This window comes from Aotus nancymaae, unplaced genomic scaffold (assembly GCF_030222135.1).
Source record: "Aotus nancymaae isolate 86718 unplaced genomic scaffold, 86718_ANA_hifiasm-v0.15.2.pri h1tg000059l, whole genome shotgun sequence".
Taxonomy (NCBI): Eukaryota; Metazoa; Chordata; class Mammalia; order Primates; family Aotidae; genus Aotus; species Aotus nancymaae.
The window spans coordinates 45,251,279-45,265,115 of NW_026988473.1; the positions used below are offsets into that span (position 1 = coordinate 45,251,279).

At 35.7% G+C, this 13,837-nt stretch overlaps 1 protein-coding gene across 3 annotated transcripts in view; it reads right to left on the bottom strand.

Moving 5' to 3' along the window:
- PDE3B (phosphodiesterase 3B) overlaps positions 1 to 13,837 on the bottom strand; it is a 205,566-nt gene that overhangs the window by 43,074 nt on the left and 148,655 nt on the right. For all 3 annotated transcript variants that reach the window (XM_012456596.3, XM_012456595.3, XM_012456597.3), the window contains exons 6-7: positions 7,286 to 7,496; positions 6,471 to 6,544 (exon numbers count right to left, since the gene is read on the bottom strand). In XM_012456596.3, coding sequence (XP_012312019.2) covers positions 6,471 to 6,544; positions 7,286 to 7,496 — 285 coding nt within the window. The remainder of the gene's footprint in view (positions 1 to 6,470; positions 6,545 to 7,285; positions 7,497 to 13,837) is intronic.

Consider the following 13,837-nt stretch of genomic DNA (forward strand, 5'->3'; position numbering starts at 1 on the left):
TCCCCGGAGCACATTCCAGGAAGGCTCGGAACCACTGCCAGCTGAAAAACAGTGGCAAGAGTGGCAGGTGACCTCAGTTGGAAGGTCCTTCCTAGTGAGAAGAGCGGTCAGGGACACATATAAAAAAGCAAGCTGGCTGCATTTTCGTAGGGTGGCTACGGTGAAGGCAACAATGGCTAAGGCTGCAAAACAGCAAAGATGGTAGCCCACTCCTCCCTCTGGGAGCTCCATCAACACTGCTACCAGTGGCTGGTTAGAGTCCCAAGCCAGTGGTCTTTTCCTGTAAGGTGCTGTGGACATGGGACCTGCAGACTGTTGCTGCTCAGCCCCCTGAATTCAGCTGCTTCTTAGGGGTCTGTATGGTAGTCTAACCTCTTGCTTTGCCGAGCTGCAGCTGCTTTTGCCTGGAAGCCCAGGTAGCTACAGCTCCTGGGGTTCTGCATGTGCCTGAGAAGGTACTTTGCCAAGATGCCACATAGCTCTGCATATCAGACTGCATGCCCTGGTGCAGTGGGTTTATGAAGGGGGTCTCCTGACTCAAGGGTTGCAAAGATCTATGAGACAAGTATAGGTCCCCAGGGTTGCTCACTCATTTATGCTTCTCTGGGTGAGGGTGGCTCCCTTGGCTCTGTGTCATTCCCAGGTGGGCAGTCATCCTGCCTTGCTTTTCTACATTCTCTGTAGGTTGAGTTGTTTTCTTGATGAATCCCAATGTGTGTATATGGATGTTTCAGTTGAAGGTGCTGTGTGTACTCATCCCTTCTATTTCTCTCCATGAGAGCAGTGCACACTAGCTGCTTCTAATTGGCCATTTTGGCCAGCCTCCTGTTTTGTTTCTTGATCTGGGTGCTGATTATATTATAGTTATAAGCTATAAACTCATGATCTATGTACTTTCAAGACACAGACTTTTTAAAATTTTCAATATGTAGAGTGGTTTTTTTTTTTAAGTAAAAAGAGTTCTTGGCCAGGTACAATGGCTCATACCTATAATCCTAATACTTTGGGAGGCCAAGGCAGGAGGATCACTTGAAGCCAAAAGTTTGAGACTAGCCTGAGCAACAGAGAGAGTTCTCATCTCTACAAAAATAAAAAAAAAATTTTAATTAGCCAGGCATGGTGGTGCATGCCTGTAGTCCCAACTATTCAGAAGACTGAGCAGGGAGGATTGCTTGAGCCCAGGAGTTGGAAGCTACAGTGAGCCATGATTGTGCCACTGCACTCTCTAGCCTGGGTGACAGAGTGAGATCTTGTCTCAAAGACAAAAAACAAAAAACAAAGAAATTCTTAAGAGTACTCATTGAAGTTGAGTTTCAGAAAGCTACTTTCAAATCATAATTTTTGTACTTAATAATGGCAAGCTTTCTCCTTTGTAAAATCTGGATAATAATACCTATCTTACAAGATGTTATGCATAATAGGTGATTCATAAATGTTAGTGCAATCTCAACGTAATACAATGAATATACCAAACAATCATTAATTGATTAGATGATAATCTGGAAATATTATTGTTTAGAAAATACGATTTTTCCAAATGAAAAACATTTAGTTCAAGAAATTAAATTTAGAATATTCAAGTATTCTTGGTTAAGGCAGTAACTACAATGAAATAGCAGTTAATCAAAAATTGTTGACACTTGAGGTATATTACATAATTTACTTTTTAATGGTATGGACTCCTAATAACTATTATCTTATAGATAATAATAAAAACAGGTGAGATAAATGTAGCATTTCTTTTCTAAAGATGTCCATAACACTATCTTTTCTCCCACACATTTTTCCGAAATGTATTCTTGTCACTCCTCTATCAAGACAGAGCATTTATTTACCAACTCCCTGGAATCTCAACAGCCCTCATGACTGCTCTGATTAACAGAATATGGCAGAAGTGACATTCTGTTCTGAGTTGGGCCATTAACTGGACTGGCAGTTTCCACTTCCTATTCTCTGAGAATGCTGCCAACAAACTGGAAAAAGCCCATGGAGGGGTCATATTTAGATGGACTGGTCAATAGCCAACAGGCACATGAGTAATCCATCTTGGAAATTCAGCCCAATCAAACCTTCAGATAAGTGCTTCCCAACCCATATCTGACTGCAATCTCATGAAAGTCCTCAGGTGAGACTCTCCCAGCTGAGATGAATCCACCGAAAGAACTGTAACACTTAACATATTATTGTTCTTTTTAAAAAACTTTATTGCATATAATTACATACCATTAAAATCTACCCGTTGTAAAATGCTTAGTTCAGGCTGCTATAACTGAATACTATACACTGAGTTGCTTATAAAAAATAGGAATTTCTCACAGTTAGGGAAGTTGGAAGTCTGAGATTAGGGTGCCAGCCTAGCCAAGTTCCAGTGAGTGCTCTCTTCCAGGTTGCAGAGCACCAATTTTACATTGTATCCTCACACGGTGGGAAAGAGGGCTAGAGAGTTTTCTGGGGTTCTTTTATAAGGGAACTAATCCCATTCATGAGAGCTACACCTTAATGACCTAATTACCACCCAAAGGCCTCACCTCCCAATACCATCATATTGGGGTATAGGATTTCAACACATGAATTTTTGGAGGAACACAAACATTCAGCCCATGACATAAGTGTACAATTCAACAATTTTAGTATATTTGCAGTTATCAACAATCATTTCAATCCAGTTTTAGAACATACTCAACACACCCAAAATGTTCCTTCATGCCTACTTACAGTTAATCCCTCTTCTCACTTTATGCCACCATTGTTGTGATTATTGTCTCTTTAAGTTTTGTCTTTCAAGAATTTCATATAAATGTAATCATGTAATATATGATCTTTTGAGCCTGGCTTCTTTCATTTAGAATAATGTTTAGAAGTTCATCTATGTTGCAACATGTATCAGAAGTGTATTCTTTTAATTGCTGAATTGAATTCCATTGTAATGATATACCATATGATGTTTATTCATTCACAAGTTGAAGGATATTTTTATTGTTTCCAGGTTTGCTCTACCATGAATAATGATGTTATAAGCATTCACATAACCATCTCTTGAGTGCTCATGTTTTCTCTTGGGTAAATTCTTAGCTGTGGTATTGCTGGCTCATATGATAAGTTGATGTGTCCAGATACAGACTATCTAGAAACTGTCAAAATGTTTTCCAAAGTGGCTATACCATTTTAAATTCCCATCAGCAATGCACAAGGGTCCCAATCTTTGCCAACAGTTGGTATTTTTGAATTGTCTTTTTGATTACAGCTATTATAGTTTGAGTGTAGTAGTATCTCATTGTAGTATTAATTTGCAGTTCCCTAATGACTAGCGGTGTTCATGATCTTTTCATGTTTTAATTACCCGTTCATTTAAATCCTTCTCCAAATTACATTCACCAAATTATCTCAAATCTTTTGTCCATTTTTAAATCGAGTAGTTTGACTTATTATTGAGTTATAAGATTTCTTTATATATCATAGATACAAGTTCTTAATCAGATGTATAATTTGCAAATATTTTCTAAGTCTATTGTTTCTCTTTTCATTCTCTTACTGATGTCTTCTGATATTCGAAAGTTTTTAATTTGGTGAAGCCCAATTTGGCATTTTTTTATTAGATTGTGCTTTTGATATTGAATCTAAAAATGCTTTATTCAACCCCAGGTCACAAAGACTGTGTTCTATATTTTTTTCTAGAAGTTTCATGGTTTTAGTTCTAATACATACATCTATGCTCTACTTTGAGTTACTTTTCATGTACATGATGAGGTAAGGATGTAAGTTCTTTCTTTGGCAAGTGGATAGCTAACTGACCCAGAACTATTTCTTGGTGGGGCAGGGGGGAAGAAAATAACTGGCCTTTCTTTTTTGAATTATCTTGGCTTCTTTGTTGAAAATCGATTGACTACAAATGCAAGAATTTCTTTTTGGACTGTCGTTTCTGTTCCACTGATCTACAGGTTCAACTCTGTGCCTTCATTATATTAACTTTAAAACAAGATTTCAAATTAAGTAGTATATAAAAGTCCTCCAACTTTGTTGTTTTTCAATTTTTTTTTTTTTGCTCTTATAAGTCATTTGTATTTCCGTATACATTTTAGCACCAACTTGCCCATTTCTATCATTAAAAAGGCCTGCTGGAATTTAATAAGAATTGTGCTCAATTTATAAATCAATATAGAAAAATTGTCATGTTGACAATACTGAGTCTTCAAATACATTACTATGAAATGCCTCTCAATTACTTGGTTTTTCTCTAATTTCTGTCAACATTGTTTTTATAGTTTCCAGTGTATAAAATTTGAACTTTTGTTAAATGTATTCCAACTACTTTGTTTTAATACAATTGTGAATGGAAATACTTTCTTTTTTTTTTTTTTTTTTTTTTTGAGACGGAGTTTCGCTCTTGTTACCCAGGCTGGAGTGCAATGGCGCGATCTCGGCTCACTGCAACCTCCGCCTCCTGGGTTCAGGCAATTCTCCTGCCTCAGCCTCCTGAGTAGCTGGGATTACAGGCACGCGCCACCATGCCCAGCTAATTTTTTTTTGTATTAGTAGAGACGGGGTTTCACCATGTTGACCAGGATGGTCTCGATCTCTTGACCTCGTGATCCACCCGCCTCGGCCTCCCAAAGTGCTGGGATTACAGGCTTGAGCCACCGCGCCCGGCCGGAAATACTTTCTTAATTTCAATTTATAATAGTTCATTGACAGTATATAGAAATACAATTGATTTCTGTATATTGATCTTATATCTGGTAACTTTGCTAAACTTGTGTATTTGTTCTAGTAGTGTGTGTGTGTGTCTGTGTGTGTGTGCGTTCTTTGGGATTTTCCATGTAAAAGATCACATGATCTGTGAATTGGGAGTTTTATTTCTTCCTTAAAATTCTGGATGGCTTTATTATTTTTTTTTTCTAATTTCTCTGGCTAGACCTTCCGGTACAGTGTTGAAGTGCTCAAAGCAAAAACCCTAAGATCTTATTCTTGATCTTACGGGGAAAGCATCAGTCTTTTTCCATTAAGGATGATGTCGGTTATGTGTTTTTTAAAGATATCCTTTATCAGGCTAAGGAACTTGCCTGTTATTATTAGTTAGCATGTTTTTATCACAAAAAGTGTTGGATTTTGTCAAATTTTTTTTGGCATCTATTGAAATTATCATGTGGTTTCTTTCCCCACTTTATTCTATTACTATGGTATAGTACATTGATTGATTTCCTAATACTCAGCAACTCATTCATTCCAATATCACTTGACCACAGAGTGATCTTTTCATATTGTTGGATTCAGTTTGCTAGTATTTTGTTAGGGATTTTTGTTTCTATACACAGAAGGGACATTGGTCTGTAGTTTTCATGTGATATCTTTGTCTGGTTATGGTATCAGGATGATTCTGGTCTCATAGAATAAGTTAAGGCCGAGCACGGTGGCTCACACCTGTAATCCAGCACTTTGAGAGGCTGAGGCAGGTGGATCACCTGAGGTCAGGAGCTCAAGAGCAGCCTGACCAATATGGTGAAACCCTATCTCTACTTGTTTACTTTTTTAAACAATCCTTTCAAATGAAAAAAAAAAAAAAAAAAAACTTAAATTACACACTTCAAAGGGGTAAATTTTATGGTATCTAAAGGGATTGAGAAGATCCTATATTTCCTGAAAAGGCTTGTCTATTTTTGGTTTACCTTTTTTTTCCTAGGGTACAACACTTCAGAGTTTATCAAGTTATCCCTACCATGGCAAGCCTTCAACTCTAGTCTCTGCCTTCCTAGTCCCATGAAGTTACTAAGAAAATTGCTCATCCTATCAGTCATTGTTCTCTCTGGAATTGGCATACACCCTTTTGATAGCCACAAACTCCAGGCTCACTTTTCTTGTAGTTCAGTCTTCCAACAGATCTTCTACTGGTGATTCACAGGATCTTTTTAGTTCTTCAATGGCTTCAAGTAGACTTTTTTAATAAATAATTTGTCAAACTTTTCTAGTTGCCCTCAAGGGGAATGTTGGTCTGAATTACTTAGTTAACTACCACTGGTAGTTTGAGTCATCAATTTTTAAGGTTATAAAACAACTATAATTTCATCAACACTATTTCTTGTGTGAGGATATAAAATATTTCAGAATGATACAATTAACCAGACTTTAAAACAATTCCTCTTTGTGTGATAAAAAAATTTATGCAAACCCTTTTGGGTTTAGATTGTACAGTACAAATTTCAATGTTAATATAAATAATTTCACTATTTATAAACAATAGCCATAACCTAAGAAGACTACATTCATTGGTGCTGCACATTTTTATTGTTCGAATTACTTTTACCATCTATTACTTATAATTTGTTCTTAATAAATCCTCTGGGAAGTGGGTAAAAAATAATAATCTTCATTTTAAAGATGGATAAACTGAAGTTAAACTCATTCATTTGCCCATTCTAAAAATCATTGTAAGAAATTTCTCTTAAACTCAAGTATATACAACTTTGTAATCTCACCTGATTTTCCACAGCAGCAATCTGTACCATCTGATTCAGAGGTTGAAACATACTTCAGTATTTGATGTCCACAGCTTATAGAATAAAATAGATAAATATATATGGTAAATGAGGTAAAAGTTTTTTACCTGAACACAATTAGAAAATCTGTTTAATTTTTAACCAAGATCTCAACTGCAACACATCCTAACATTCCAATCTCTCTATAAACTTAAGGCTTTAAACTAGGAAAGTGTCTGTGTGTCTTTGAAGGAAACAAAATATTTTTCAAAGTGAACTTTGGGTATGAGGTAAACCCTTACTATTAGTAAAGCACAAATAAGATCAAACACCATATGACTGGGTACTATGAATAGGTACTAAGTAGTGTATACTAAATTAATATTTACTAAGATCTTAGGATGGGTAGAATACCACCATATTTTATCTCAGATGAAAACTATTTAATTAAAAAAATTAATACCACTAAAATGAGAAAAGTTTTATTTAGAATAAAAACTACTAGATAAATAAGGAAAAGAATAGAGGCTGAATCCATCATCTAGTTATAACACAAAATGAGAAAACTGGTAATACTTTATTTAATACAGTAAAGTCCTCACAATATCATCGATAAGTTTTTGAAAACTGACGCTTGAAGTGAAACAACTTACAGTACATCTTCAAATAATGTCATTTCAATGTAACACCAAAAAAAAAAAAAAATCTGGTCATTAAGCTTAAAGTTGGAGTTTCCAACAACCTATCCAAAATGTTGAGGACTTAACTGTAATTGACATTTTGAAACAGAAATAATAAACAGTTGGGAAACTTACCTGTTACATAGATTGCTATCAGAATTTCTAAGCTGCTGAAAAAAATCTGGTGTATTGGGTACATTGCCTAGAGATCTCTGTAAAATAATGCTTGGCTTATTAAGAAAATCAGCAGTATCAGGAAATTCTATATGTGATCGATTAGTTGGAGAGCCAGCAGACACTGTTCCATGGTTGGGAGAATTCACAGGACTCAGACTGGACAAAATACCTTAAAAAATTAAAAGAAAGGCAATAAATAAGAATATATTTATGTGTATGTGTTTGTTATATATATTTGTGTTTTTATGAATTTTTTTCCTTATTTAAAGAAAGCAAAGTATTTACAATTAAATGATAAAATAAATTCCTGCATGGGGCCTCAAGACATTCTAGAAACTTAAGCAGTATTTACCGTATTTGTCATGATCAGTGGCTGTTGGGTAAACATCCCTTCTTGGGTAAATATCTACATTTATAATAGGTAACATAGCGTTCACATTTACCTATTATAAATGTAGACAAACAGTATGGCATCTGGTATGGCAGAAATTTTTCTAATTCTTATTGGTCTTTAACTTTTACCTTACGTATCCCTATCAGATTGATTACTCACGTGAGCAAAGCATCTCTACCAAATTTTATTGAATTATTTTCAATCAATAAAATTCAATTTTATTGAAAAACTAAAATTATCTTTTTCGTGTGTAAGATGGGTTCTCCTTACATTCCCCGAGTAGAGTGGCATGATCATGGCTCACAGTAGTCTCAACCTCCTGGGCTCAATTGATCCTCTGGCCTTGGAGACTACAGGCACAAGCCACCATGCCTGGCTAATTTTTGTATTTTTTGTAGAGACAGGGTTTCATGATGTTTCCCAGGCTAGTCTCAAACTCCTAGGCTGAAGCAATGCTCCTACCTCAGCCTCCCAAAATACTGGCATTACAGGCTTAAGCCACTGCATCTGGCCAAAGAACTAAAATCCTTAATAGCATTAAGCAAGTTGAGAATATAATAATATCATATGCTAATGCAGTGTCAGAGCCCTTTAAAAATTACATGAAAATATTTCCAGCTGATTCATTAATTCAACAAATATTTGGAGTTTACTATATGCTGGAATATGTACTGAACTTCACAATGGAGAAAATGATACCATCCCCACAGCTTAATGAAGACAGAATAGTGAAGAATACAAACAAATGCTAAATGCTTAATAAGGAAAAAAAAGAGTGCTTCAGTAACATGAGATGAATCTCTAATTCTGTTTATTTATTCCAGAAACCTTTGCTGAGTGCCTCAAACTAAAGCAGTGTGAGTATACCTGGAAAGAGGCAGGTAGATTATAACCTTATTTGAAAATAAAGACCCAAGTAAAGTGTGATTCAGAAAAGAAAACAAGTAACATTCATTAAGCAGCTACAATATTTTTAGGCATAGTGGTAAACATTTATAGATGTGTGCAATGGTGTCAACTTGGTTATGGTGCCCAGTTGTTTGTTCAAACACTAGTCTAGATGCTGTTGTGAAGATATTTTTTAGATGTAATTAATATTTAAATCAATAAACTTTGAGTAAAGCAGATTAACTTCCATAACATGGGTGGGCCTCATCCAATTAGCTTAGGGCTTTAAGAGAAAAGATTGATGTCTCACAAAGAGGAAAAAGTTTTGTCTCCAAACTGCCTTCAGGTTCAAGACTGCAACATTAACCCCTGCTGGAATTTCCAGCCTGCCAGCCTGTCCTGAAAATTTCCTACTTGTCTGCCTTGCAAGCACTCATAATTGTGTGAACCAATCCCTTAAAACAAACTCTCTCTGTCTCTCTCTCTCTCTCTCTCTCTCGCTGTGTGTGTGTGTGTGTGTGTGTGTGTAAATATAATGTTTTTTATCTTTTGCCAATCTGATGGTAAACAGAAGAGCACTATACCTTTACTTCTTAATTTCCTCATTACTAGTAAGGTTAAGCACATTTCATGTTTATATGCCATTTGTGTAGGTTTATTCCCTGAAATGCTTGTTCAAGTCTTTTGCTCATTTTTCTATTGGCTTGTGATGATGGACACACTCTAAGGTAGTCCCATTAACCCTTCCCCCCTTGTGTTCATGTCTTTGTGTAGAAAACAGCTATGACTGGCTTCTTATCAACAGAGAGATGACAGGATGTGACCCCTATGATTGTGTTACATTATGGATTCCATTTTGCTAGCTAGCAAACTCACTCTAGAGATTCTCCTTGCTAGCTCCATGAATTAAGCAGCCATACTGAGGAAGACCATGTGACAAAAAACTACGGGCAGCCTCTAGGAACTGAGGGTGGCCTCCAGCCAATAGCCATCAAGAAGCCAGAGCCATCAAGAATCTACAACCAAAGGAAATAAATTCTGAGGACAACCTGAGTTTGGCAGCTGATTCATTACCAGCTGATTCTCCAGATGAGAACAAAGTAGAGTCAACATCTTGTTTTGAGATTGAAGACACCTTAAGCAGAGGACTCAGCTGTGTGTGGACTACTGCACAAAAAATTGCTCCATTTGTTGTAATCTGATATACAGCAACAGAAAATGAATAGTTGTCTATAATTCTTCCACTGATGAAGTTCTTTATACAGCTGAATTCTAGTTCTTTTTCAGATGTTATTACTATTTTGAATTCTTTTTATATGACTTCTTTTTTTTTTGTGACAGAGTCTCACCCTGTCACCCAGGCTGAAGTGCACTGGCATGACCTTGGCTCACTGCAGCCTCCATCTTCCAGGTTCTCAGCCTCCCAAATAGCTGGGATTACAAGCACCCACCACTATACCCAGTTAATTTTTCTGTTTTTAGCAGAGACCAGGTCTCACCATATCAGCCAGGCTGGTCTCGAACTCCTGACCTCAAATGATCTGCTCACTTCGGTCTCCCAAAGTGCTGAGATTACAGGTGTGAGCCACCATGCCCAGCCTTTATATGACTTTTTTTGGTAAAGAGGTTATTAATTTTCATGTAGTCAAATTTATTCATCTAATCCCATGTGGTAAGTATTTTTATGTCTTGTTACAGAAATTTGTCCCTACTGTAAAGTCATAGAGTGTAGCAGCACTACACATTTTTAATTAAATTTATCTCTAGGTAATTGATGGCTTTTGAAGCTGTAGTAAATGATATTTTAAAATTTCATTTTCAACTATTTTCTGATAGTACAGAGTAATACAATGAATTTTTCTGTACAATTAAAATCTTGCAAAGTTTACTTATTAATTCTATTACTACATTTTGAGATCCTTCTAGAGTTTCTATGAATATAAAAAGGTAATCTGCAAATAAAGGAAAGCGTTTATATCTTTCTTTCCAGTATTTATTCCTTTTCTTTATCTTGTCTTCATTGATAGTCTAGAAATTACAGGAAAATGTTGGAGACAAGTGTTTACAGTGAACCTCTTTATCTTGTTTCTAAAGTCGGGAGGAAAATGTTCCAATATTTCATCATTATGTATTATGTTTAAAAATATTTTTGGTAGAGACTTTATCAGATTAAAAATGTTCCCTCTATTTCCAATTTGCTTAAAATTTTTTATTATGAGTAATGACCAAGTTTATCAAATGAACATACATGAAAAGCTTTCTCTGTACCAATTAAGATGACCATATGATTATTCTCTTTTATTCTACTAATGCAGTGACTTTTCAAAGGTTAAACAGACTTTACATTCCTGTAATAATACTTCCTAACATGAACATTGTGGTATTATTATATTAATATATTACTCAATTATATTTGTAACTTTGTTTAGGATATTTGTATCTATATTCATAAGAGATGTTGGCCTCTAGTTTTCTTGTAATATTCCTGTCAGGTTTCGATATTAGGGTTATGCTGGCCTCAAAAAAAATGGTTTCCTCTTTTCCTTTTCAGTGAAAGAGTTATATAAGATTGGCTGTGTTAGGCAGAATAATCACTGCCAAAGATGTCCACATCCTGACCACAGAACCTATACGTTAGATTACATGGCAAAGGGATATTTAAATTGCAAATGGACTTAAGGTTGCTAATCAGCTAACCTTGAGATGGGGAGATTATCCTGGATTACCCAGTTGTGCTCAATTTAATGGCAAGAGTCCTTGTTATTACAAGAGTCACACATAGCTGAATCCTCTGCCTAAGTAAAAGAGAGGCAGACATAAAAGAGTCAGAGAGATGGCAGCATAAGAATTCAGACTGACATAGCTGGCAATGAAGATGGAGTAATGGGGCCATGGGCCAGGAATGCAGGCAGGCAAGCTCTAGGAAGTTCTCTAGAAACTGGAAAATGAAAAGAAAATGGATTATCCCCTAAAGCCTCCAGAAAGAATACAGCCCTGCTGACACCTTGCTTTGAACCCAATGAGAACAATTTTAGACTTCTGACCCCAGAATTGTAAGAATAAATTTGTGTTATTTAAGTCACTAAGTGTGTGGTAATTTGATAGTTTCTTAGTCCATTCAGATTGCTGTAACAGAATACCATAAATGAGGTATTTTATAAATAAGAGAAATTTATGTCTCACAGTTCTGGAGGCTAAGAAGTCCAAGATCAAGGCACTGGCAGATGTAGTGTCTGATGATGGCCCACTTCCTGGTTCACTGATGACCATCTTCTCATGTCCTCACATGGTGGAAGGGATTAGAGAGCTCTTTGAGGTATCTTTTATAAGTCACTCATTCCATTCACGAAGAGTCCACTCACATGACATAATCACCTTCCAAAGGCCCCAGCTCCAAATACTATCACACTGAGGATTAGGTTTCAACATATGAATTGGGGTGCAAGTGAGGGGATATTAATATTCAGTTTACAGCAAGTAGCTATAGAAAACTAAGGCACTAGATACACAATCTTTCATAACAACATTTTCATTAAATATTGGGAAGAATTTACCAGTAAAGTCACAGGAAGGTTTTTAACTACATTTAATTTCTTTAGCAGATATATGACTCTTCAGGTTTTCTGTCATTTTTCTATTAGTGTTATCTTTTTGTATCAGTGTCATGTCTTTTTCTTTCTTTTAGTTTACTTTGCTGTTAAACTTGTAGCTTCTTAAAATGTAAGCTTAACTGATTTTTAATTTTTCTCCTTTTTGCTATAAATTTCCCAACTCAAAGCACTACTTTAGCTTCTTCCCACACTTTAATAAGTCCTATTTTCATTATTATTCAGCTCAAAATATTTTCAATTTTTCATTGTTTTTCCTTCTCTGACCCATAGGTTATTTATAATTTGAGGATTTTCTGAAGATCTACTGACAGATGTTTTTAAATCTAATTCCACTGTGGTGAGAGAACATGCTTATGTGCTTTCTAAACAGCATTTAAAGATATCATTCACATGCCATAAAATTTACTTTTTTAAACTGTACAATTCAGTGAATTTTAGAAATTCACAGAGTTGTGCAACTATCACCACTATCTAATTCTGGAATATTTCCATAAACTCAGAAAGAAACCCTATACCCATTAGCAGTCATTCCCTATTCCTGTCCCTCCCACCCACAGTTACAGGCAACCACTGTCTTAGTTCATTCAAGCTGCTATAAAAAAATACTTCAGACTGGGTAATTTGTAAACAACAAAAATTGGCTGCTCACAGTTTTGGAGACTGGGAAGTCCAAGACCAAGGTGCCAGTAGATTTGATGTTTGATGAGGGTTCCATTTCTGCCTCACAGATGGTACCTTTTCACTGTGTCCTCACATGGCTGAAGGGGATAGCTAGCTCCCTTGGGCCTCTTTTATAAGGGCACTAATCTCATTCATAAAGACTCCAACCTCATGACCTAGTCACCTAAAAAAGGCCCCACCTCTTAATATTGTTTCATTGGGGATTAGGTTTCAATATGTGAATTTTTGAGGTATACAAGCATTAAAACCATAGCAACCACTAATAATATTTTCTATCTGTATAGATCTGTCCATTTTAGACATTTAATATGAGTAGATTTGCACAATTTGTAGTCTTTTGTGACTGCCTTATTTCACTTAGCATAATGTTTTCAAGGTTCGTTCATGGTGTAGCATGTAGTACTTCTCCATTTTATTTTTGTGACAAAAAAAATACTCTACTGTATAGATAAGCCACATTTTGTTTTACCATTCATTGATAGCCATTTAGGTTGTTTCTACTTTTTGACTATAATGAATAATGCTTCTATACACATCTATGTACAAGTTTTTGTGTGTATCTACAGTTTCACTTCTTTTGGGTATACCAAGAAACAGAATTTCTGGGTCATATGGTAACTTCATGTTTAAAATTTAAGAAGCTGCCAAATTGTCTTCCAAAGCGGCTGTATCATTTTACTTTCCCATCAGCAATGTATAGTGTCCCAACTTCTGAATATTTTTTGCCAAAATATGTTACTGTCTATGTTTATAATTACAGACATCCTAGTGGGTGTAAAATGGTAGCTCCCTGTGGATTTGATTTATATTTTCCCAAATATTAATGATCCTGAGCATCTTTTCATGTGGTTATGGGCCATTTGTATGTGTTCTTTGGAGAAACATTTATTCAGACCTTCTATTTTCTTTTCTTTCTTTTATTATTATTTATAGATA